The 27,902-nt window shown below is 37.3% G+C and overlaps 1 protein-coding gene across 2 annotated transcripts in view; it reads left to right on the top strand.

Annotated features, from left to right (window-relative positions):
• The window catches only part of ADAMTSL1 (ADAMTS like 1), a 397,281-nt gene that overhangs the window by 79,558 nt on the left and 289,821 nt on the right, over nt 1-27,902 (top strand). For both annotated transcript variants that reach the window (XM_027862672.1, XM_027862671.1), the window contains exon 4: nt 24,222-24,458. In XM_027862672.1, coding sequence (XP_027718473.1) covers nt 24,222-24,458 — 237 coding nt within the window. The remainder of the gene's footprint in view (nt 1-24,221; nt 24,459-27,902) is intronic.

The raw sequence follows: 27,902 nt of genomic DNA, 5'->3' as shown, positions 1-27,902 counted from the left end.
AAAAAACAACAAAAGAAACAAACCCCAAAAAACCAACAACAACAACAAAAAACAGCAAATAAACCAACTAGGTCCTGCTTTCAAGAAGTTTGGAAAGGGAAGATAAAATGGATACATAGACACAAAGCATACACAAAGTTATACAAAGTGATTTCAAGGGGTAGGGGTAGAGAAGGTCCTCACCAAGAACCCTGAGAAAGTCAGAAGGTCAGAAGGGAAGAAAGTTACTAGTAAAGCTAGTATCCTGTACTTTGTACATGACCCCTATTAATCCATCAAAAACAATCTATAAAACCTTATTTCCTTCATCTGTTGTGATACCTACTCCTCCTGACTTCCATATTACCATTCATTCCACATTTATTAAATAGTTAATGCCTGTGCAACACTGTGCCACATATGGGGGAAGATGCAAATTCTGATTGACGCAGTCTTTGCTCTCATCAAGTTTATTCTTTATTGGAAGGCTGAAGGGGCGGGGGAAGGGAGAAAGGGGAGATACAAGCATAGGTAACTTTAACCCACAGATAATTTGAATGTCTATTGGAACCACTTAAACCACCTAAGAGAGCAACATGTTATTTTTGGAGACCAAGGTCAAGGAGAGGAGGAAAGAAAGAAACCAAATTGTTTCCTGTGGTTTTCTGGGAATTGGGGAACCTAGTAAATAGGGGAAATTTGTGGCAGCTAGAACCCAGTAGATGGTGCCAGTGAGCTGGGTCCTGGGTCGATTAACTGTCATTAAAAAAAAAAAAGGCAGCATCTATCTGGTGTTAGAGGATACTGTGCTTGCCAACAATAGCTCCCTACTCCCTAGGTCCAAGATTCATGGTACTGCCATTACTATTTATATTATATTCCCTGATAGATATTGACTTTCTTCTGGAAAACCTGAGACTAAAGTTTGTAGAATAGCATTTATAGGTCTCTGTTCCAAAACATGATACAATGGAAAGTGTTCTGGATTTTGAGTCAGAGAATCTGGGTTCAAATCCTACCTCTCTTAGTTACTTCATGTATGGCCTTGGGCAAGTCACTCTTGGACCTCAATTACCACATCTGAAAAATGGACTGGTCCTGTTCGGTTCTTCAAATCTATGATTACTATTTAGGACATGAAAGATATAAAGTTAATAACATTAGAAAATGATATCTTCCACATTTCTGTGGTTAAAGAATAGGTTCTATGTAAGTTTCTATAGTGGCCTTATGTGTCTGGAATTCTCAATGTTGAGTTCTCAAGAATGAGAAAGCAGTCACCAAGATTACATATGATGACTTATTGGGGTGATCATTTTTGTGTTCTATGCCCTTGTCTACAATGGGAATCTGAAACTGAAGCTTTCAGTTATCACCACATATAGAAATAACTAACTGATTATTCATCACTAAATAGTTAATGCAATAAATAATAAAAACCAGAAGCTGAATGGATAAAGACAGTTTGATGCTTTTGTTGTTGATAAGTAAGGAGATGACCATGTGTCAACCAGTTATGAAGTCTGCTATCTGAGACCTAGCTTTGAATCCTCACTCTGACAGCTTATAACTTTATTTCTATGTGCAAGTTACTTAATATCTCTGAGCGTCCATTTTTCTCAAAAATAAAACAGGACTGATAATACTTCCTTTAAGATACATGGTGACGTGGGTCTTTTGGTTACAGACTGCTCATGAGTTCTTCCTGGCTGAAATCTTTTTCCAGTAATGACATTCTTTACTTAGCCAGATAATCTCAAATTCCATTAATTAGTAACCAGTAGGGCTGACAATAGCTTGGAAGAGTGTGGGAGTGCTGTAGGCCAGTTTTGATTCAGGTTAACTTGACAGACCATGTTCAGGAATGAAACAAAATGAGGCACTAGCCCATTTAACAACCAACAAAAGGAAATTTCCTATATCATAACATGAAAAAAAAATTAACTGCAAGGAAACAGCACTGGTTCAATACATGGACATTTTCATACAGAAACTCATCTGATTAGCCGGGCAGGATATTTTGACAGCCAGTGAAACATTCGCCTAGGCTAAGGAGCCCAGACTTCTGGTAGGCAGTCCTATTTTATACATTTAGGTAACTAGCACAACATATCTACTGTCGAAGACTTAGCCATCTGGACCAATCAAGTCTAAGGGATAGCTTCCTTGTCGTAGAAGATAGTGGGCCAAAAACTAACTTAACCTAAATGGCAGAGGTTCTGGTAGATATTGCTTCTATCACAAGAGGCATCTCAATCATTTACAACTTAATGTGGATTAGTTTAATTGTTCACCCTAACATCTAGCTGATCAGAGACCAGAGAGAATTAGAATTTTGATAGGGAAGAAAGGAGAATTTGAAAGCATGAAACCTTCTAAAAACCAACATAAAAGTGATTTCAGAACGAGCTATCTGTATATAGTTAGTTCATTTGCTAAAAGTCAAAATTGGCCCCAAATTATTTTTAAGATAAATATTAGAAGACACCATGTAATTATAACAGTTCTAACCTAACACTGATATTGACTATGAAGAAAAAATGATAAATTACCTATTGCTATTGACTGTGAAAAATAGTAAATAGATAAAAGTAAAGCAATGATTCTGATTAATTTGATTTCCTTAGTAAGTTTAATGCAAAGTAATTACATTAATTAGACGTAATTACTGGAAGATCTCAGAAAACACTTTAACCAATAAAACTCAATTACTTTGCTGAGAATATGACTCGAAGAAGAGACATAGCATCCAAGGGCAACTACTTTGGTTTAGGGCAAACTAATTTGAGTTCTAAATTCAGTTTATTGCACATAATAGGTACCCAATAAATATGTGGTGAATTGAATTTGAAGACATTATGAAAAAGCACATTGAATGATTATAAGCAATATTAGATTGTTTTAAAAAAAAACAGTATAAGGGAAAATGTACCAATTGAAAGCATGAATCCAATTAAGCCTAGTCATCCCAAATGTGCCAACTGAAAGCATGAAATCCAACTAAACCAAATCATCTCAAGAATATGTATGATTGAAACAAGGAAAACAAATAGATGTGAAATGAAAAAAAAAAATTCTCCAACATTCCTGTAACTATTTTTATCTTTGATGAGAATGGACACATTTACACTATAAAACTTCAGTGTCCAGTGTGATAGATTTAAAAAAAAAATAGTAGAAATGGCACTCAAGAAAATAAAGTTTAGAAAAATTGTTGGACCTGACATAAAAGGGAAATCCGTACTTGACGGCATGATGCTAAAGGCTCAAGCATTGACTTTTGATGTATCTGGATAAAAGGAAAGTTCCTTAAAAGAGGAAAGGATAGTAAGTATTATTAGCAGAAAATGGCAACTACAAAAAGAGCAGCAGCTACCTATTTCTATATGCTTACTTTCTCATTTCTATAGAATTTGTATGTGAATGGTTTATATCTAAATCGAGGGCAACCTTGACTTAAAAAAAAAAGAGAATGAAATAATCAGGATTTCATAGATGATTCCCTATAGCAGACCATCTTTTCCTGATCACACAGATGTCTGACAGTTCTGGAGAATATAAGATGTCTCTATGTTTATAGCTTATAGAAAAGCACTTGACTCTCTCAAAGAAGAAAAATATCACAACCTTAAAAACTCTCAAATAGCAAAGCATCTTCCATGCAAATATAAGATAATGTAAAATTATTTGATAGATGCAATAACAGGGATAACTTTGTTTAGTGCTCCTTTGGTTATCAAAATCAAGTAAGGCAAAATATAGAAAGACTTGCTTTACCTAACTGGTTAACCATTGGTATCAAGGATTCCTTTGCAAAGTCCAAATGGCAGAGCAGTTCCCTGTTAAGGTTGGAGTTCTACAGATGTCCTACTTTGTGGATGGCATTGTGCCATTTGCACTGACTGACCACTTAGTCAGGAGTGGGGAATCTATGGCCTCTGGGCCACATGTGACCTTCTAGGTCCTCAGGTGTGGCCTTGTGACTGAGTCCAAGTTTTACAGAACAAATCCTTTTATTAAAGGGATTTGTTCTGTGAAATTTGGATTCCATCAAAGGACCACACTTGAGGATCTAGAGGGCCACATGTGGCTTCAAGGTCACAGATTCTCCACCCCTGCAGCCTAGGGCATCTTTATTGAGATCCTGCTCGCCTGAAAGAGGTTAGCCTATCAAGGGAGAACCAAATGGATGAAGAATAAATTTTCCCCAGATTGTAAAATCCAGAGTCAGCCTAGAGTAGTTGATAGAGAACTGGCCTCTGAACCAAGAGGACTTGGGTTCAGGTCCTGCTTCTAACACACTGATTATGTTACCCTGGCTAAGTCACTTAGCCTCTTACTGCCCCCAGACAAGTCTCTGAGACTACAAGTTACAGAGCTTGTGCTGATCTGTATAAGTAGAGGAAATTGCCTCATTCATAGTTACCTGTATCAGTGAGATCACCTGTCAAATCTAAAATTTAATAGTGAGATTCTTTTAAAAGTGTTTTGACTACTTCAGAAAGACAGCAAACTATATACAGAATTGCATAGGAAGAGGAAAGTAGACTGGATTTCATTTTGGAAACTGGACAGTGGATTCAATGATCCTTGGCTATTCCTTGCCATCAAAGCATGTTTGTTGTTGTTGTTTTTATCATCAGTGTTCCTCTTATGATGCTATATAACCATGAATCACAGAAGACCACAATTTCTGAGTAATCATGATTATAGACAACCTGAAGAGAAACAGGAAGACATAGGTTAGGTACAAGTGGACTGCATCATATTACCAAGCAAGATCTGTATACAAGAAATAGTGAGAAAGACACCAATTAGTATTTGTGTAACTGGAATAGAACATGGCTAGCCAAGGAGCAAGCAGGAGGGATAACAGAAGGACATAAAACCCAAATTTTTGTCCTTGCTTCCAAGGAATATGACAAAACTATGAGGAGATAGCCAGCAATCTTGGTAGATCCATTGTAGAGGATTAGTGAAAAGACACAGACATGATTTGCCTGGGATGAGAAGATTGGGTTTGTGATCTCACCAATGGAAAGAGTACTCTTCTCAGTGAGATCATGTATCCAATGGAGCATGAAAGCATGTGATGCCAGGGAAGGGCCCCTCTTGGCCAGGAGCACAAGGATATTGAGTTTCTGAAGGTCATACACAGTTTCTCTGAAGTTTTAGTTATAAGCAGATAACCATGTTATGCAAGCAACATGTGCTGTCTCAGTGTAGAAGACAGTCTTATTCTTCAGCTGCTTTGCTAGAACTTGACCCTTCAACATGTATTTGTTCATCAGCCAGTCAGTTAATAAACACTTACTAAACAATATTATCTGTCAGGAACTATGCTGAGAGCTGGAGATACAAAGAAATTTAAAAGAAAGGCCCTCCTTTCAAGAAGTTAATAAGCTAATGGGGGAGAAAACAAGCAACTATGTACAAACAAGCTACATTAAAAAGTTAGCACTTATTATTATATATAGATGTATTGTTATTATATACAAACTGGAAATTGTTACTTATTTTGTATAAATTATATTATTATTTATCCTTTGTTCTCAAAGAGAACCATGACGTCAGGAAGGTGATGCCATGACTTGCAAGTGAATTGGATTTAAGGGACCAGCCTCACTTTTTCCTCCATAGCCATCTGTTTCCAGTGGCAAGATATAGATCAGGATGACTGGAGATGGTCCCACATGTTTAAATTATAAATTATAAGCAGAAGGAAGACACTAAAATAAAGAGGGATTAGGAAAGACATCCTGTAGAAGGTGAGATTTTAGATGAGACTTAAAGGAACACACAGAAGCCAAGAGGTGGAGATGAGAAAGGAAAGCCTTCCAGGTATGAGGGATATCCAGTGAAAATGCCTAGAATTGGGAGACAGAATTTCTCATTACAGGGTCAGCAAAGAGGCCAGAGTCACTGACTTGCAGAGTATGTTTGGGAATGGAGGGTTATGGAGGCAAAGGAGGGCAGGTTATGAAGGGCTTTGAACACCAAAAAGAGGATTTTATATCTGATGCTAGAGGTAACTACATATTGAGCACTCTCTATGGGATAAGCACTGTGTTGGTAACTGGGGTAAGTACAAAGATAACTCAGATGTGTTCTCTTCCATTATGGAGTTCAGCCTAGAAAGGGAGAAATGACACAACCACAAATATGCGATACTACACAATAATTAAAGAGTATAAGAGAAGTACTGTGTTCTTATCTGGATTTATGAAAGGAAGAATCGTTTTTATTTGGGGGAATCACTTAAGACTTCATAGGGAAAATGGCACGTGAGCTGAAGTTTGAAGGTTACATGGAATCTCAAAAGGTTGAGAGTGGAAGTGAGGGGAAAGGAAAGCTATTTCAGAACAGTATGAACAGAGGAATAGATCTGGTAAAGTCCAGTAGTGAAATGAGGCTAGTAAGGTGGGATGCAGCCATTTGAGGGAGGGCCTGGAATGCTAGGTTAAGGGGCTTGAATGTTACTCAAAAAAAAATTGGAGGAGCTGTTATAGACTTTTGCACAGAAGGGGAACATGTAATGGTCATGATGCTTTCTCAGAGAGGAGTTATCTGACTGTCTGAGGAATAGACAGCTACTTATCATCCAAGAAAAGGTCTCATCAGGTAAAAGAGAACCCACCATGTGTCAGAGGAAGAAAAGCTAAATGGTGGTGTCTGGTGACTCAGACATGCCTATTAGCTGTGTGACCCCGGACAGATGACTTACCCTCTTTCAGTCTCAAGTTCTTAATCTATAAAATAATAGGGCAGGAGGTGGTGGTCTCTGAGGCCTTTTCCACTCCAAATCTATAATCTTTTTATCCTGTGATCTCTACTGAGGGATACTGAGGAAGCTATTTTCAACAAGAGTTGAAAAGCTGACTGATGTACCCAGGACATGACAGATTACCTTCAAAGACTTATCAGAATTCTAAAACTCCTTTCTGACAATTTGTGTGTGTACAAATGATGTAGAAAGTAGGAATTTAGAAAACATTAGTAAAGATTATGAGTATTGGGCAAGAAACTGAAGATAGCTTATATGCACATGGTGTCTCCCACTGTGCTACTCCCCACGAAGAAAATTTAAGCTCCTTGAGTACAGGGAGTGTTTCATTTTTGTCTTCATAAGCCCAGAACCTAGCACAGTGTCTTGTGAGGGATTGTCTGATGTTGGCTACGTGCCATGTGGAGGTTGTGGCAAGTTGGGGCAGGGACAAGATATTAGGAAGTAACTGGAGCTCACGCTCCTGAGGCAGGGGGCTGAGCCATGTGGAGTTGTGGTGAACTGGGGTAGGAACAGGATATGGGGAAGTAGCCAGAGCATGTGCTCCTGAGGCAGGGGGCTGTGCCACGTGGGAGTGGGACGGCAGAGAACGAGCTCCCTTTGTCTAGTCCTCTCCCTAGGTGCAGCGCTAACCCCAGACGTTTCCTTCCGGTATCTGGGCCTAGCTTCCTGTCACGTCCTCTCCCCTGGTACAGTGCTAACCCCAGACATCCCCTTCCGGTATCTGATCCTATAATCAATGACTAGTAGGCGGGCTGAGGAGGAGGGGCTAGGAAGGTATATAGGGGTGGTAGGGGTCGGAGCTCGCTCTCTCTTGCTCCTGCTCTCTTGCTCTTGCTTTCCTGCTTGGCCTTGCTGTGATGGCCTCTGAATAAAGCTCAAGTGTTTGCACCTCCTGATCGTCTTGTCTCTGTGTTTATCCGGGTGGGCTCCGAAGACTGGTAAGTATGACCCTGGCAGCCTGTTCCTTATAGGAGGAGAGTGCACGGCGCGACCAGCACAGTGTCTGAAAATATAGATGCTTCATAAATTATTGTTGATTGCTAGATTAGGAATACAGGTGATATTTTCATCACTGGACTCCATTGGAATGGAGAGTTTTAGAAAAGAAATAAAGTTTTAAGAAAGGAACTGGTTAAGAATATAGTGACTGAGAATGGAATTTTGATATCTCTGCCACAGAAAGCCAGCAAGATTTTATTTAAGACAGGTCATGCCAAAGTAACTTCATTTCCTTTTTTGATAGGGTTTCTATACTAGATGAAGAGGAAAAAAAAGTATATATAAATGAGGTCAAAAAAAGTCAGACATAACTGAAATGACTGAACTATAAATATAATTTATACACATACATACACACACTGACACACATGTATAGAGAATGAGACAGAGACAGAGGAAAGGAAATAAAGAGGAGAGACAAATGAGAGACAGAGAGAAATAGAGAATGGGATAGAGGGAATGAGAAAGAGAGGGACAGAGACATAAACAGAAAGGAGAGAGAAAGGAAAGAGCACTCTAACTAGAAAAAGGAGGGAGGGAGCAAGGAAAAAGAGAGAGAGAGAGAGAGAGAGAATAAGAATGAGAATGAATCAGAGTTAGTGTCAGTCACTGGAATTTTCAGAAAGTATTTGACTAGGGGAGCCAAGATGGTGGAGTAGAGACAGCAACCCAGCCAAACACTCCAAGATCCCCCTCTAAACAACTCTTAAATACTACCTCAAATCAAATTCTGGAGCAGTAGAGCCAACCTAAGACATTTTCCCAGCCTAAGACAACTTAGGAGCACCACATTGGGCCTTGTAGCTGCAATAGCAGCAGCGGCAGCAGCAACTTTGAGAGCCCTCAGCCCAGAGATAGTAAGGGGTCAAACACATGGTCAGAAAAAGATTACAGGGGGTATCCATGTGGCACAGTGAATAGAGCACCGGTCCTGAAGTCAGGAGGAACCTGAGTTCAAATCCGGCCTCAGACCAAACACTTGACACTTACTAGCTGTGTGACCCTGGGCAAGTCACTTAATCCCAATTGCCTAAAAAGAAAAAAAAACTGCAAAAAAAAAAAAAAAGATTACAGAGGACCCTAAGGTGACATTGGGTGCAAGGCCTGGCACTATTTGGCAACTGTATTGCCCATACACAGTTTGGGGTTGCAGTTCCAGGGTAGAGAGGAGTGCTTGTGGTCATAAGGGAGTCTGGGCCCTGATCACATTTCCAAGGCAGAGAGGAGCATTAGCACTTGTGGCTACAGGAGAGCTACCTGTTCACAGTTTCAGAGCTAAGGAGAGGGCTCTTGCTTGCAGTTGCAGGGGAGCAGGGGTACTTCCTGGGTAAAGACTAGATTGCAAACCAAGAGAACAGTGACTACACCTCTCCTGGGATCATACCACCTTGGGAAGCACTGAAAACTTGCAGACTCCCAGAACTAGTTCTGAACTAGCAGTGGGAAAAGGCCAGAAGTTTGGGACAGTGCCTCCCCACCCCCAGATAAACAGAATCCAACTTTAATATAAAATCCAAAGTAAAAAAAAAAAAATTAGGCTCGAAAAATGATCAAACAACAAAAAAGAACCTGATCATAAAAAGCGACTGTAGTGGTAAAGATGATCAAGATATAAACTCAGAAGAAAAACCATGAAAACAGTTATAAGCAAAACCTCAAAGAAAAATGCAAATTAGACACAAGCCAAATATGAATTCCAAGAAAAGTTAAAGAAAGCAACAAGAGTGAAACAGAACAACATTCCTCCCCCTCCCAGTCCCAACCAGATCCACTGCTTGACTCCACTTGAACAGTGAACTGTGACCTTGCTCTCACTCCCCTGCCACCGTGAGCCTATAGTGAAGAGTCCAACCATCTGTTAAGCTTTGAAGAGCAAGGATAGCCCTAGCTCATACATAGCAAGAAATGCTTTGAGACCATACAGGGTGATGTGCTCCTTTCCTTTTCTAGAAAAGTGTGATTAGGATAATGGAGGGGTAAAGAAAGGGAAGGAGAAATGGAGGGGGGGGGTGAGGAATGCCTCTGATTTCACAATTTTTTCTAGGGCCAAAGCTGTCTCCTTCCCTCCCTTCCAAGATAAGAAAAAAGGTAGACATCTTCATGTGGTGCTTAGAAATCTGTAGGGCCACTTTGGTACGTACTATTGGAAATTTTGGGTGGGTAGGGAGATGAATTTAATAGTCTGGTGTATATGTGCTATAAATGACCCTCTTCTGTGAAACTAACTTTTCACTTCAGTAGTAGGGTAGCCAGACAGGACATAAGCCCCTAGCCCAGTAAAAGATCTAGCTCCCTGAGTTTGGGAGAGAAGAGTACTCTGTGCAGCTGAGCAGACATTGTCCCTTCTCCTCAAACTCGATGCCTTACTAGGCATCCCCAACCTCCAGCCCCCACCACTGCTCACAGGATCACTCCTCTTCTCTCCCTCGTCCAGTGCAATCAGCCATCTATCTCTGCATTGCTGGACAAAAGCCTGGGCAAGGTTTCCCAGATGAAAGAGATGTTTTTGTTCATGCACAGCTACTCACTGCTGTCATTTAGAGAAAACAATGAGTAGATACAGTCCAAAGTGCACATTATTGTGAGAATTCAGTAAGAAAAATTCCAGATCAAGATTGTAGGCTAACATTAGGTTTGTCACAAATCAGGGAGGGTAGGAGGTAAAGAGAGTCGCTGGGGCCTTCTTCAACATGTCTAACATTATGTTTATCTTTGAATTGCTCCAGACAATGTCCATTCCAATTTCCATTTTGAGTGACTAACAAAAGCACCACATGTTTCAAAAGACAAGTGGAGTCTCTATACTTACTCTTCTTTGCAATCCATCAAGTTTATTCCATTTTCCCATTTGTAAACAGAGGCTTCTTAGGAACTCATTCTACATCAGAGCTAAGCAGTAGTAACTGTTTAAAAGTATTTATTTGCCAAAATGTCTCCCATATACTAGCCCTTCCCGTAACTTGACTCTCTCCCCCAAATATTTTGGCAAATGCATTCAGCAAACAATAAGCTTTATAAGTATATGCTTATAAAATGAAATAGCATGCAGTGTTACTGAGACTATTGCATATTACCATTTCAAATAAAAAACCCACTAGTACTTTGAAAAAGCAAAACACACAGATATACCTCCTTTATGTTACATTTGGAGGGATTACCTAAAATAGCTGTCATGTTTTAACTTTTAAATTCCAGACATCAAGAAGGCTCTAAGAGCTGACTGAAGAAAAGATGCTTATAAAAAATGGAAAATAAGTTAAAGTATAGGAATAGAAAAAATTAAGAACCTAAGGTAGCAAATATATGAAGAAAGATTGGATGAAATTAACAATTTGGGGATGGAGAAAGACAGTTAAAAGCAACTAAGCCTGCAAATTTCTACTAAGCATCAACATTGAAAAGTATATTTTGCTCTGAGGGAGAAAATGGAGCAATTAAATTAATATTACCCAGAGGAATGCATAAACTTTTAAAGCAGACTGTTTTAAATAATCTTATTTAGACCAGTTCTCAGAGTACCTTCGTGGAAGCTTGTGGCTGGAGACATTCAGAAACCAGTCAAGGCTGCAGGTAATATGGCATACTGTACTAGGGTGGGGTTCATCATTTATGGTGTCACATATTTTCAATCTCTAATATACGGTCCCTAATGAGCACAATGAAATACTTAGGCTATTTTTAATATGGCTGTACTGAGTATTTCCTCAGTAGACAGAAAGACCCACTCAAAATGTAAGTAAATCAATGAGACATGTAGAGGTGGGGCACGGGAAGCCATTTAATGAGTATTGATCGAATACGCATTCAGGCCCCAAAGCACAGATCTACTCACTGGTTTTATCCTAGGATATCTTTTATTCCAAAAGCAAGAAAGAAAGAGACACAGAGACAGAGACAAGAAAGAAAGAAGGTAGGAAGGAAGAAAGGAAGGAAGGAAGGAAGGACAGACAAGAATAAGAATTGTTTTATAAGGTTAGAGTAAGATTATAAGATTTATAGCTCAGAGTTTTGAGATCATTTAGTCCTACTGCCACCGAGGAGGAGAAATTGGAGTTTCTAGAGCGGATATTATTTGCTCAGGGTCCCATAGCTAGCAAGTAACAAAGCTGAGAGTCGAAAAACAGTACAATTTCCACTGCGCCATGCTGCCTCAGGATCCAAAGTCATTTAATCACAGTGTCCAGGAAAATCTGCTTTACTTTTCACAAAGAAAGGGGAAAATCAAGGCTGAATTCCAACCCATCTTGTGACTTCCTTCATAGATACACTCTCCAATCCAGCCAGACTGGGCTACTCTGCTCTCTTGAACTCCACCTGCCACCTCCTGCCTCTGGCTAGTCCTACAAACCACCCTCCATGCCTGGAATTCACTCCTTCCTCATCTCCAACTTCCAGAATCCTTATCTTCTGGACAGATTGGGCTCAAGCGTCACCTCCCCTCTGAAGCTTGCCAGGATTCCCACTCATCAGCGTTTTCTTCCTCACACTACCTCATATTTATCTATCTGGGTTCACATTGGATCCCCAAGTAGAATGCATGGGATTTGATGATGGGAATTGTCTTGTTTTTTGTCTGTATACCTCTTCTCACCCCCCAGCATAGTACCTTAGACATAATGGGTACTTAATATATTAAATTGAATTGAATTGTATTGAGTGAGTTTTACCTAAATGTGACATAACCACTCAGGGTCAATGTCTTTTCTTTCTCCTACTTATAGTAATCGGTTGGAGACTTAAATATAATGGCTCTTACAGTATAATAGGATTGTCTCTATATAGCCTGTCTAGACAGGGCAGGGACCATGTCTGCGTATTTTCACTGCACAACAGCTACCACAGCCACGCACAATTAGGCTCTTAAATCCGTAGTTTAGAAGATGATGTTGATGTTTCTTAGTATTGCAAACATTATTTACTGGATATTGTAGACCAGAAGTTTTTGGAATGAAGCTTGGGATCTTGACATTAGCCCTGAACATTGTCCGATTTGGACCTTAAAAGCTACTTTTAAAATTGTAAATAACTTAAACTAAGATTTTCTGTTTCTTAAATACTGCTCTATTAAATTTATATGACAGAAATTTATATGTGTGTATGTATGTATACATCCATGTGTGTGTTTATGGAGTGGGAAATTTCAATCAACTTTTTTACATAGAATAGGCACAAATCACAGTTTGACTTTCTTATATGAAATGATGGTGATGTGGAATGATCACTAAATCTGGAGGTAGAGGATCAAAACCTCTGAGGTGCAAGGACTGGGAGACCCGCACTGGGATCTCAGCTGTGTTATTTACCACTTGTGTGAAGTTGGGCACATTGCCCTCCTTCTGTGGGATTATGTTTCGTTGCCTGTAAAACGAAGATTTTATATTAAATTATTTCTGAGGTCCCTTCTAGCTCCAAATCCCATTAACCTATGCAACATGAAGCATTTGGCTGAGTTGTTTTTATTTTTTCCAGACTTAGTAATATATCTTTTTGTTTATAATAGATTTTTATTGATACCCTTGTTTTTAACATCACCTGAATTTCCTCTTAAATCCTCCCTTCCCCCTCCCAGAAAGCCATCATTTGAAACAAAGAATTGTTTTTTTTACAAAAACAGGACAAAGAGGTAGAGAAGAAAAGATATATCAATACCAATCAATACGTTGGAAAAAAAATCTGACATTATATACTATGGTCTGCACTCATGGACCCTCCCTCCCCCCACCTCTCCAAAAGACTGAAGAGGTGAGGGGAAAGTATCTTCTCACTCCTCTTCTTTGGGGCCAAGAGTATTGTTTATAACTTCTCAGAATTTTTTTTCTTGTTTTGTGGTTGTTATTCTTTCCCTTTATGTCAGTGATGTCAAACTCAAAGAGAAATGGCAGTCACTAAACCATAGGTAAGGATTCCTAAGGGGTTGTATATTGCCTTAGAAAACCACATATTAACATTATCTATGTTCTATTTTAATTTATTTTGCTAAATACTTCACAATTGCATTTTAATCAAGTTCAGATTACACTCAGGAGTTTTACCTGTTAAACACCTCTGATTTGCACTGTTGTAAGTCATTGTGTGTATCATTTTCCTAGTTCTACTTACTTCACTTTTCATCTCTTCATGTAAGTATTATGTAATATTATAGTGCCAAAAACCAGGGGAAAATTCAGTTACTACCAGGTCATGATATAACGAGGAATAAATAACATATGCGATTCATTCTTAAGCATGCCCCTATGAAACATAAAATGAGACAATGGCCTTTGATATATAATAGAATCATCTTACTCCTTCTCTAGCCTGTTAACCTGAGAATTAGACACCTCAGGGGATACTGTTCTGCCATTCCCTCATTATGACTAAGAACAAATCATTCATATCAATCTTTCTGAGTGTCATTTTTATCATCTGCAAATTGAGAATTAATAGTACAACATCTGCCTGTATTTATATATCGGTACTTGAGAGATGATTACTGTGAGTACTCACTGTTGATTGCAAACCGCTTTATGACTTAGTAGGTGACTTTGAAGAGCTGCTGGAGGCTTAGCTCTGTGCTCCACATATATCAGGCCTATAAACATGCTAATTCTTTTTCCCTTCCCAACAGAATTCGTTCTCTTGTGGCCAAGTGGGTGATAAGCTTCTCAAAGTCGGCTGGGTTGATAGCTATAATCTAACCTCAGGACCACACTTATGGCCTTTCTAGGCCAGTAGGACTTAACCAAGCTTGTATTCCACTGGCACAGCCTTTGAGAATGCAGCATCATCTCTGCCCCTCATTAAGGTATTAGTGCTGTACTTTTACTCACTTGTCTATAGAAAGGATATTTTAGTGATAAAACTTGGAGCTTCTCAGAAAAGAAAATATGCTTATTCTCAGTATGCATACTTCTGCAACAAGGGAGTTAGTTATACAGGTTAATTGCAGGGAGAGGGGGAGGGAGGATAGGATAAATGCTTTGTTGGGTAGTTCCCTATGATTCTATAAAGAATAATGCGGAGAGGTTCCGTGGTATAACAGATAAGTCATTGGACTTATCAGGATAGTAGTCAAGGACCTGGGTTCAAATCTTCCAGATACTGACTAGCTATTTGATCCCGGGCAAGACCTTATCTATAATATTAATGGTTTGGTCTTGTTGGCCTCCAAAGTCCCTTCCAGCTCCCAATCACTGATCCTTCAAATTTAGTGGAAAAAAAAAACTGGTAGCTTATAATTAAAAGAAGGAAGAGGGAAACAGATGAAAAGATGGATGAATACATTTTTAAATTTCTAGAGATTCCATTTTCTCATCTAGCCCCCTTTTCCAATATTTTCTCAATATTATCAGGTGTTAACTAACTCTTAGAATCACAAAATGGAAATGGGGCATTTCTACTCTGGTACTCATCCAATAGATTTTATAAAACAGACAAGTCAACAGAAAAGGTCAGCTGTTAAATACGTGAGTCGGAGGTGGAAGAGAGTGTAATCTTATGAAGGAAATTTCCACTTTACAGGTAGAAAAGAAGAAAAAAGGAAACTCCCTCTTGGCCTTGTTATTATATACTATATTTTTTTTCAACCCCATTTTAAAGGTCCATTGAAATGTTTCTACCTTAGCTGCCTTGAATATAATCTTTTCTATTTTGCCCATTAAGTAAACTTTGAAAAGCCTGACCTTGTTTTGTCCCATACTGTAATCTGATATACCTATCATCATCAGGGGACATCTGGGATTCATCTTATCTTTTCCACTGGCTAGTTGATTAACCAGAAATTGTTTTGAATTGGATTCATATATGGCAGGACTCCATGGATTTTATGAATTATAGTGAGGGCAAATAAAAGGTCAGGTTTTGTTTTTGTGTTTTTTAAGAAGGAAGCTTTAACGTGGGGATTAGGTACTTTAAAATTATAGAGAAAGGAGTGCTGTTACTGTAATGGTCAAACTGGGGCACTTATAGGGATTTATTACTCTTTTAAATAAGGTAAATTTTCATGAAGAAAAAGGAAGTCCTTTCCTAACAGTATGACCCAGAGTTTAGGCCAAGACTGATTGTCCAACCAGCAACTCACAGATCTTTTCCTATTATGTGTCCAGATGATTGTCCACTGCTCTATGTCCACCCCTAGCTTTCTCGCTTGAGTGTGTATCTAGAAAACTTAAAAGGACAATCTTCTTTCCAGCCTCTGATATGCCATGCATCATCCTGCCAAATTATATTATTTTTTTCTGGGGGAGAAGGGAGAAAGGGTCATCAGGAAAGGAGAAGAAGTATACGTGCCTGAATATTTTATTCTGCACACAGGTAATAAAATGAGTTCAGAATTGAAGCAAACCAGAGAATTTGAGTTGGAAGGGAGCTCAGAGACCCTCCCACATCTGACCAAGAATCCTACCTAATATCTACCCAGACCAGTAACCGAGAGATGCAGCCTTTAACTAAAGACCTTTAGTGAGGGGGAACCCACTGCATCCTGAGGCAATCCATTCCAAAGAATGAGTAGAATTAATCATTTTAAGTCTGCATTATCCTTGTTTTGTGGGAATCAAGTTACTCTTTACAACAACCTTCAGTAAGTATATTGAAATGATCATTATTTATCCATATTACTTATTATATGCTCTCAGTATACCTGGCATTGAGAGTAGAAATTTCATCTTCTGTTTGTTCTATATAATACCATATCCCATATTCTTCACTGGAAAAACAACATCTCATGGCCAGAGCAAATATCTAGGAGACACATATATTGTAAACTGAGATGTGAAAGACATTGCTTAGGAAGCTATATACCAAGGTTTTTCCAAAGCTGCTTGTAAGACAAGTGTAACATTCTTTAAGTTCTTTGTCTGACCCTTTCTCTTCCTTCTCTTCCTCCCTCCTACCCTCCCTTCCTCCTTCCTTTCTTTTTATTTCCTTCTTTCTTTACTTTTTATTTGTAAAAGAGGAACAGGAAGTGTGGATAGAACTACCACAGCTTTGCTTGAGTTTCCAGTTTGCAGCTGGGTGAATTAACCCAGCTGCATTTTGGGTTCATCAAGTGTCTTGAACTGTGTTTCAGATGTTTTGGGTCCAACAAAAGCTCCTTTTGCCAAGTCCTTCTTCCCTTAATTTTTAAACATGTGTATTTCAAGGGAAATTTGATTCATATGTTTCTGATTCATTTACACTTAAATCATCAAAATGTTATTTTGTAAGAGCTATTTGATGTCCAAGAAGCTTTCTGAACCTGTTTTATAAGCCTTCTTAAGTCTTTTTTTTTCTTAAAACAGGAAGTTGCATTTTGCCAAGTACAAATAAACTCAAACATTGCAAAGGTTCGAGTTCAGTTTTAAACTCTGAACTCCAGGTTTTAAGTGCATTCTCAACTTAGCAAAACATATTTTCCCACCCTTGTAAAAACATGGACAGGAGGAAAGACAGTGCTATTGCAAGGGACAAAAGGTCCTCTCAGAACTGTGATCCTCAAAGTTCATAAAACATGCAACAAGGCATTCCCCAAAACCACATGTGAGGTGCAAATGTGCATCTCTTTGCGTTCTGAGCCTTTCTTAGACTTTCAGGCTGTTTTACTGCTTTTGTCACAAAAGTGAAAGTCTAAATGTATTAACATTTCAACTCTGTCATCTTTAGTATCCTGTAAAGTTGTTACATTTGAGCCATATTTATTTCATTTGTTTTCAGATTTAAAAGAGTCAACAAATTCTGTGGAAAGGTTTAATTTTACTTAGATAAGGGTTTCAGCTCTGTGAATGCTGCTTGGGGGAGGGGAAGGATTGCTACCTACACACACACATACACACACACACACACGCAAACGCACATACACATGTGTGTGTGTTTTAATAAAGCTACAAAGCAGGGTGGCTAAAGCAAACAGAAGGATCTGATTTGGCAGTATGAGTTGCATTATGAGTCCAGTGATTAAACCTGACTCTGCTCTCATAGGCAGAAGAATTCAGAAAATGATCTCTACTGGATACTACGTGGTCTCTTAGTTTTTTATCCTTACTTCTTGGATGAAAAGCAAAATAAACTGCTTGCATCACCTTTTAATTGGTTCATTGCCATTTCCAGATAATTGAGGCAAAAGTATTGAGTGGCCTAGAGTCTGCTTGATCCAAATAATTGCATGAATTCTCTACTTTACCTCATACATTTAGACATGACCTCACCATTGCTGTTGTATGGATAAGTAATAAAATGCCTCGTGAAACTGTAGGATGAAAAGTAGCCTATAAATGCCAGACATTGATCTCAATATCATTATTAGCAATATCATAATTATAAAAACCACTGTCCTATATTATGAGGGATCATGTAAGAACCAAGTATTCCAAATATTTTATTTGAACATTTCAAAGCCATATGCAAAATCATTCAAGCCTCACCACTCAATTCGTTTCCCAACCACGAATAATCTTCACATGGTATTCTTTCTCTTCGGTACCTGTGCTTCAGTACTCTGGCTGCAGATGTAATACTTTAGGCATCCATGACTTCATTGGCATTGGTCCTCCTTCAGTTGGCCCACATCAGAACCCCACTTTGCTGTAATAGATGAATTTAATTATTTGCTATGCCTGAAAAAATTCACCATGTAATGATGAGTCTCTCTGAACTTAGCTGGCCTGATCCTCAGGTGACCGACAGACAAACATAGATTCCATTGCAGAGCCTATACGGGAAGCCTTTCCAACCTGATAGGTTCTGTCGTAGCTTGTACTTCACTGGCATGGCCATCAGTTTTCGATTTGTGCCTTGTTGAGGCACTGGGGGAGAATTTTAGTAGAAAGCACATAGAAACACCAAAAGCAAAAGATCTTTGAAATTATAAACTTGTCTTACCTAAAAAGGACATCGGCTGTGTGATAAATGGTAATGTTTTAAGTAAAATATTTTAAAAGGCGTGAAATTTCTTTAAAATAAGCAGGATTAATTAGTGTTAAAAATTAGTATTAAATTTTATTAGTATTTACTTTGAATACAAAGTAAATTTCAGGAAAAAGGAAACCCTCATGTACTAGAGCTCTCAGAATGACAGTTACTGTATAATCATAGATTTAGAGCAGAGTAAAACTTCTAAGACCATCTAGTCCAATCCATTCTCTTTTTTTTCCTGCTTCTCCCCCACCTTTGATATCACCGTCTCTCTACAGTGACTCCTTTTACCCACTCCCCTAATGGAAGTTTACCATGGAGTAAAGAGGGAGAGAGCTAAACAATGCAAACCAACGCATCAGCTTTGTCTGATGATTTATGGCTCCATCTATACCTAATAGTACACTAACTCTCTGCTTAGTAGAAAGAAGCATGCTTCAACATCAGTCATCAGAATTTCTTTGCTGTTGAGATGCTTAACTCCTCACCTTTTCCCTCCCAGCCCCACCCCCCAAACTTATAGCCCCTAAGTTTATGATCCGATGATTTCTATGATTTCCTAACCTTTTGTCAATTAAATGCAGTGCGCAAATTTCAGATTTCCCTGAATGTTACCTAAGTGTCAGGCACATCATTGTCTGCTCTAATCAGTGCTGCAAAGAAAGGCTAAAGTAAGACAGCATATCTTTTCCCAATTTTTCTTCTCTGATTGCCCAAATATAGGACCTCTAATGCCCCTTTAGTCACCTACCTTTAAAAAAAATTATTCTGAACTAAAACACCAAAAAAGAACATTTCCATACATGAAGTAGAACACAAAAATAGGATTCCATTTTCAAAAATTTTTTATTCTCAATTCCAAATTCTTTCCTCCCTCCACCCCTTCCTTTACCCATTGAGAAGGCAAGAAATATGATACCCATTATACATATGGAGTCATGCAAAACATTTCCATATTAGCCATGTTGCTTTTAAAAAAAGGCAAGAAAAATACAGAAATAAAAATATGGTTCATTCTGCACTCAGATCCTCTGGAGGTGGAGAGCATTTATCACCCTGAGTCTTTTGGAGCTGTCATGAATCATTGAATTAATTAGAGTAGCTAAGTCTTTCACAATTGATTATCTTTACAATACTGCTCTTATTGTGTACAATGATCTTCTGGTTCTGCTCAATTTGCTCTGCATCAGTTCATATAAATCTTCCAAAGTTTTTCTGAAACCATCTTTTCTGTCATTTCTTACAACACAATAGTATTCCATTACAATTATATACCACAATTCATTGAGCCATTTCCCCAATTGATAGGCATCCACACAGTTTCCAATTCTTTGCCACACAAAAAAGAGTTGCTACAAATATTTTTGCATTTGTGAATCCTTTTTCTTTTATCTCTTTAGGGTATAGACTTAATAGCAGTATTGCTGGTTAAAGGGTATATGCAGTTTTTTAGCCTTTTGGGCGTAGTTCCAAACTGCTTTCCAGAATGGTTGGACCAGCTTATAGCTCCACTAACAATGCATTAGTGTCCCTATTTTTTTTCTATATCCCCTCCAGAATTTGTCATTTTCCTTTTCTGTCACCTTACCCAATATAGTGGTTTTAAGGTCAGTATATAAGAGTTGTTTTAATTTGCATTTATCTAATTATTAGTAACTTAAAGCATTTTTATAAGAACTACTTTTAGCTTAGATTTCTTCTTCTGAAAACTACCTGTTCATATTGACAACATATCAATTGGGGAATAGCTCTTATTTTATATTTTTGGCTCAAGTCTTTATATATTTGAAAAATGGGACCTTTATAAGAGAAATTTGATGTAATTTTCCTTCCCTCCACTTTCTTTCTTTCCTTTTAATTTTGGCTACATTGGTTTTGTTTGTGCAAAACTTTTTTAATTTAATGGAGTCAAGATTATCCATTTTACCTCCCATGAGCCTCTCTTTCTCTTTTTGATCATGAACTCTTGCCTTAGCCATAGATTTGATAGGTATTTTTCCCATGTTTTAATTTGCTTATAATATCACCCTTTATGTCTAATTATGTACCCATTTGAGCTTATTTTTATATACAGTGTAATATGTTGATTTATGCCTACTTGTTGCTAAACTATTTTCCAGTTTTCCCAGCAGTTTTTGTCAAATAGTGAATTCTTACTCTAACAGCTGGAATCTTTGGGTTTATCAAGAAGTAGGTTGCTGTGGTTATTTATGTCTATATATTATGTACCTAATCTATTCCATTGACTAACCAGTCTATTTTTTTATCCAGAACCAGATTGTTTTGATGATTATTGCTTTGTAGTATAGTTTGAGATCTGGCTCTGGTAGACTGCCTTCTTTTACTTTTTTTTCATTGATTCCCTTGATATTTTTTATCTTTTGTTCCTCCTGATGAATTTTGTTATTATTTTTTCTAACTCTGTAGAGTTATTCTTTGGTATTTTGATTGGTATGGCACTAAATAAGTAAATTATTTTAGCTAGCAATGTCATTTTTATTATATTGGCTTGGCCTACCCATAAGCAATTAATATTTCTCTAATTGTTTAAATCTCTCTATTTGTAAAAAATAACAATAATAATAATAATAAAATAAAGATTTTTAAATGAAAAAAAATAAGCCTAAATTCTTACTGCTTACATTTTAAAAAATATATAATAAATTCTGCATGGTACTTTCAAAATTATCCTGTTTCTCTGTGCTTCCCTTCCTTCCCTCTTGTCTAATGTGCATTTTAGAAATATTACAATAACCCTTTTTCTCGGGACGGGGGGAGGGGAGGGGTGTGTAATCACTGTTGCTAAGCTGGACCAAATTAAAAATTAACCAAATTAAAAACCAAGAGGAAGAAAGGAAAAGAGGAAGAAAAAGAGGGAGGAAGGAAGAGAAGGAGAGAAAATGAGTAGAAGGGAAGGAAAGAAGAAAGGAAGGCCTTATAACAAATAAGCATAGTCAAAACAAATCCATATCATGGCTATGTCAAGAAATATATATCTCTGCCCCTTGGGTCCATCACTTCTCTGTCAAGAGGTTGGTAATGTGCTTTATCATAGATCCTTTGGAGGCATACCTGGTCATTTCATTGTTCAGAGTTCTTAAGTCTTTCAAAGTTATTTTTCTGTGTGATGTTTCTGTTCTTATGTAAATTTTTTTCTGATCTGCATACTTCCCTCTATAAATTCACACTATCTGGGATTCTCTGAAGTAGTATGTTCTGTCATTTCTTATGGTAGAATAATTTCCTTCATATGCCACCATATTAGGCCCCTCCTCAATTATCTAAGAGACAATCTGAAGCACCCACTTAGGATCTAGTACTTTTCTTTTTTTTTTCCTTCCTCTGATTTTCTCCTTCAGCATCAGGAATTTTGTTTTCCATGTAAACTATTCTTTATTCAGTATTATCCTCCCTCAACCTATCCCTACTTATTTCCATAGTGAGTTTTATTTACTTCTACAACCAACTATCTCCGTGTGTGTGTGTTTAACCTTCCTTTACCCATTTCAGGTAAGAGTGAGGTTCATCCGTGTTTTATTTCCTTACCCCTTACTCCATGTTTTTATACTCTTCATACATACCCCAATTATGAGAAATGACAAATTATAACTTCATTTTTACTCTTTCCTACATTGGCATATTGAATCAACCCACCACAAATTTTTCTGTTTTCATTTAACTTCCTCAATACCCTTTGAAGATATTAAGGTTATAAAGAAAAACTTTTTTTTCTCCCTCTATTAGAATATTAGCCTATATCATCATCCTTCTTCCAATTGCTCAAATAAACTTATCTTTCTGGGTTTTTCTGGATTCTTGTATTCTAGTTGTGCTGAACACTGATCTTCATCAAGAAAACTTAGAAGTCCTTTGTTCATTAAAAGTTTATTCCTCTCCAAATCCCTACCTTCTAGGATTATATTCTGATTTGTAGTGTGTTATTCTTGGTTTTAAGCCTTTTGTTAAAAATATGTTCCTAGATCTTGTCTTGTTTATAGTAGGAGCTTCAAACCCTTGTGTAATCTTGATTGTACTTCCTTGGTACTTGAACTGCTTCTGGATATTGAGTATATTTTCTTTGATGTAGAATCATCAGATTTTGATTTCGACTTTCTTGGGATTTTTCTTTTATGGTCCCTTTTAGGAAGTGATTGGTGCATACTTTCTATTTTTACTTTGCCTTCTAGTTCTAATAGATCTGCCCAGTTTTCATTTATTTCTTAAATATAATACCTAAACTTTTTTAATTATAGTTTTCAAGGAATTATTCTTAAATAAATACATACATTCTCCTTTATCTGTTTTCCACATTCTTTTTTTTTCCAGTTTTTTGGTTTTGTTCTAAAACGTCTTGCTATCTCAAGGACGCATTGAGTTTTCTTTGGTCTATATCTTGGGTAAGATTTACCAGCTAGTGAGCATCTGAGACCAGATTTGAACTCAGATCTTCCTGACTCCAGGCCCAGTGCTCTATACACTGTATCACCTAGCTAACCAGATTTCCTCAATGGCTCAAAACTCCAACTAAATGGTATAGAAAAAATATAAGATTCTCATGAGTAGGAATTATTATCACTAGCACAAATGTCCATTGAATGGTTGGTTGGTGACCTGAATCCATTGGGTTCAGCAGTTGAGTGTTTTGACTCTGGGCAAACAGATTTCAGCATGATGTAAGGACAAGATTCCAGACCAACAGAGCTGTCCCCAACTATTATGAGCTGCCTTGGGAAGTAGCTTGTGCCCCCTTGCTAATGATGGCCTGACACTTGTCCAGGATATGTGTAAAGGGGATTTCTGTTGTATTTATTAATTTAACTAGAAGTTAAATTAATTCTGAGGAGTCCTCTAATCCCAGTGTGTGGGGGTATGTATTTTGAGGTAAAACTAGCTAGGGCAGCTAGGTAGTACAATAGATAGATTGCAGGACCTAGAGTCAGGAAGACTCATCTTCCTGAGTTCAAATCTGACCTCAGATACTAACTGTGTGACTCTGGGCAAGTCACTTAACCCTGTTTGCCTCAGTTTCCTCAATTATAAAATGAGCTGGAGAAGGAAATGGCAAACCACTCCAGTATCTATGTCAAGAAAACTCCAAATGGGATCATGAAAAGTCAAACATGACTAAAAACAACTGAACAACAACAAAAAAATATATAAAACAATTGTTACAGAGTTGATAAACCAAATGGCCAATTGCATTCAGCAAACATTTATTAAATACCTACTATGTGTTATGCTCTGGAGCTACAAAGATATATATAGATATAGAAACACATATACATATATATTTAATAGCATATTTCTTTCCTTACAAGAACTTACATTGTACATGCATACACACACATAATAGAAAAAGTTAATTTCCAGAATCCCTACTAGTCCTTTCCAAGAACCAAATAATCATATCATCTCCCTCATGAGAATGGGAAAGTGCAATCTGCATTGACCAGTGACCTTGTTTTGTTCTATTTGTGTTTTATAGAGGCCAAACAGCTGCAACATTTTTTGTAAGAGCAGGGATGACCCCAAATTTACGAGTTTGGAATGTACTCCTAACCCTCTGCTCTTCTCCTTGTCTCTCCAGGACTGCCCTCCAGAAACAGGAGATTTTCGGGCCCAGCAGTGCTCGGCTCACAACGATGTCAAGTATCATGGCCAATTTTACGAATGGCTGCCCGTGTCAAATGACCCCGACAACCCATGTTCTCTGAAGTGCCAGGCCAAAGGGACCAGCCTTGTTGTTGAATTAGCCCCTAAAGTTTTAGATGGCACACGATGCTACACAGAATCACTGGACATGTGTATTAGTGGTTTATGTCAGGTAAGTACTGAGTTTTTAGTTCATCATATCTATAACACTTTTTTTCCCCATGGGTTTATGGAAACCCCGACATAGTCCTTTCCAATTCACCTAGTCTTTCCCTTATCTAGTGTTTCCCACTTTGAGAATTCAATTGCTTTTTGGCTTAGCAATTGAAAGATAAAGCGTTTTAGTAAGAGAAAGGACATTTTTACTACCTATAATTTCTTTCTCTAATTTTTATCTGATAATGAAAAAAATAAAATATTGAATATTTTATGTAAATATATATTTTTAGTTCATTTTACTGTTGCCTTTGGGTTATTTTTCATTCATTCATCCTCCCCAATGTTGAATCCACCATTTTGTAACAAAGAAAAATAGCTAATGAAAATGAACTGACCACATATATGAAGTCTTTCCCATAACCATAGTCATCTACTTCTCTAGCAAGAGGAGAGCAATGTATTTCTTCATCTCTTCTCTGAAACCAAAATCAGATGCTACACTGAATCTGATTTTGCCTGTCTTTTGGTATCATTTTCTGTCATATTAGAATCATAAAAACATAGATTTTGAGTTAGAAATGCCCTGAGAGGTCAGTTAGCTCAACCCCTTTATTTTATAGGTGAGAAAACTGAAACCCAGAGAAATTAAGTGACTTGTCCCATATTATAGTAGATCCAGTCAAGTAGTAGATCCAAGATTTGGGTCCCAGTCTCCTGACTCCAAATCCAGTGTTCTTTCCACAGTACACAGTACACACTGCCTCATAATCTCCTGATGCTGGCATTTTCTTTCTCCAACAATACATATATTTTCCATTGTTTCTCTGAAATCCTTTTATTTGTTATTTTGTTATAATCTAATAATTGCAGTGCAATATTTCATTCAAATAGCACAATATTTGATTGGCACCTATTTTGTTTCCAGTTTGTTACTACAGCGAGAGGTGCAACTATGAATATTTTCATATACTTGGCACTTTTCACTCTGTCTTTGATGACAATGGGGGGGGGGTATGTGTGCATCCAGTAATGAGTTAAAGGGTATAATCAGTTTTCACATTCAATTCCAAAGTATTTTCAAGAATGGTTAGACCAATGCACATCTTTCCTAACAGTATATTATTATGTCTACCTTCTCTCAGCCCCTCCAAGATTTACTATTTCTTTGTTTTATCATCTTTTCCAATTTGATGAAAATTGAGTTATATTAATTTGTATTTTGCTTGTTAGTAGTAATTTAGAACATTTGTTTTGCATGGTTTTTTTCTTCTTTTAAAAACTATAGCTTTTGATCATTTATCTATTGGGCAGCACATCTTAGTCTTATTTATTTGCATCTGATTCATTAAAAATCTTGGATTATATAGTCTTTTATATTTGATGCAAAGATGTGTTCCTACATGGCAGCTTCTCTTCTAATTCTTTCTGCATTGATCTAATTTCTGCAAAATCATTTTTTTCAAAAATTTACCTAATTAGAATTGTATATTTTATCTTGTATAATCACTTATATCCCTTGTATAAGAATTCCTCTACTGTCCATAGCTGTGAAAGGTGCCTCCTCTATCCTACAGTGAGTCAGTAGTACCCTCTGTGTAATACTTAGTTGGTTGTACCTTATACAGAAATGAAGATTTAAATATTCCATCAAGAATTCTGTATAATGTAAATATATTGAATATTTGCTACCATGTGACAGCAGTATAAAAGATAAATTTAATATACTTAACACATTAAGCCACTTTGTAGTTTCTCATTAGTTTGTCTTAAAAAGAATAGGAAGAGGGGCACAGTGGATAAAGCTCTGACCTTGAAATCAGGAGGACCTGAATTCAAATCCGGCTTCAAACACTTGACACTTAGTAGCTATGTGACCCTAGGCAAGTCACTTAACCCCGATTCCCTCACCAAAAAGAAAAAAAAAAAAGGAAGATTCTGAAACAAGAATGAAAGCTTTAGAAATACAAACTTCAATTTTCTAAGGTTTTGGAATATTCCCAAAAAGTAACCAAAAAAAAAAAATATGGGGCAATCATGGAACAAAAGTGAGAAATAACAGTTAGACTTACCATGTTAGGAGAATGTGAAGAAGATCCCTAGCATGGTAGGTGGGCTCCCTGTGGCAATCTTATGGGAGGACATGGATGAGAATCATTCAAATAGGCAGCCATTTCTGGGTTGCAGTCTGCCTTGTTGAATGTCATATGCCACATTGGTGAGCTCACAGATCTGCTGAAGGTTCAGAATATTTGTGGTTTAAAATAATGGTGGCAAAAGAAACTTGAAAAGTGTTAGGATGACATTTTCTACAACTAAGTTGACTCTAGCACATCTAAATATATTTCAATAGAATTTTTTAAATGTACCATTTACACATAATGGGCACAATCATCTCCAGAGGAAACTGAGGAAATCGTGTACTAAGTAGGCATTAATATCATCATGATTTTGATAAGCCAAAATATTCCTTGTCTTCTTTACATTAAATTGATTGTATTATGTTATTATTTTTATTGCATAGAGAATATATTGATACTAAGTGGAAATTCCTTATGAGCTCCCAAAGGATTATTTGAACATCTTCCAAATATTTACATATCCTTTAATAATTAGCATGACAGTTTTATTCATAGAAATAACATGATTTACTAAACTAGATAGATTCCATTTTTTAATTTTAAAAATCAATTTAATACAAAGTTATGAACATATATCTTTGTTAAAAATCTCCAATAGATTTTTGTAGAAATAGTGACCAAACCATTTATTCTAATATTTACATAAAAGCAATGATAGAACACATTAGACACTTAATTGGGAAAGGAAGTAGATAGTGTAATTTGACTTAGTCTCAGAGAGGTTAAGAGCTTTGATTAAAGTAATGGCATTACTAAGAAGCAGACCCAAGACTTGAATCCATAATGACACCAAATTTATTTACAAAACAACAACAACCACCACCTACTGAGGGCTCACTGAGTGTTTATTTGGTGGAATAGCAGTCTTTATGAAAAGACTCATCTGCGTTTGGGGTTAAAATAATAAATGTCTTATGACTTCTTCACAATCACCCACTAAAAATGCTTTTACGTCACATTCATCATGAGCAGTATCCAGAGCTGGTCTGGACACTATTAGACTTGCAGCTACGTCCTTCAGAAAGGGTCTAGGACAGAAGCTTCTTCAGAAATGAATATTCATGGATTAATGGTCATTGGAATCTCATTCTCCTCTACCATGGGGGGACAAGGACAAAACATAGGTTTCAGGGGCTCGGAGAAGTGGAAGAGAGGGAAAAGAAATAATAATCGAGTCTTCAGGGCATCATAAAATGAAATATGCCCTTGATCATAGTCTGGAAAAATCCCTACCTTTTGGATAGGGGAATTTAATTGATGCTCTATGTGCAAATGTATGACCATCACAAAGTAAGCATTTCTCTTCAGAAGATACGTAA

This window comes from Vombatus ursinus, unplaced genomic scaffold (genome assembly GCF_900497805.2).
Source record: "Vombatus ursinus unplaced genomic scaffold, bare-nosed wombat genome assembly UNPS02014770.1, whole genome shotgun sequence".
Classification (NCBI taxonomy): domain Eukaryota; kingdom Metazoa; phylum Chordata; class Mammalia; order Diprotodontia; family Vombatidae; genus Vombatus; species Vombatus ursinus.
The sequence above is the reverse complement of the archived record's forward strand: the minus strand, read 5'-3'. Positions and strand labels throughout refer to the sequence as shown.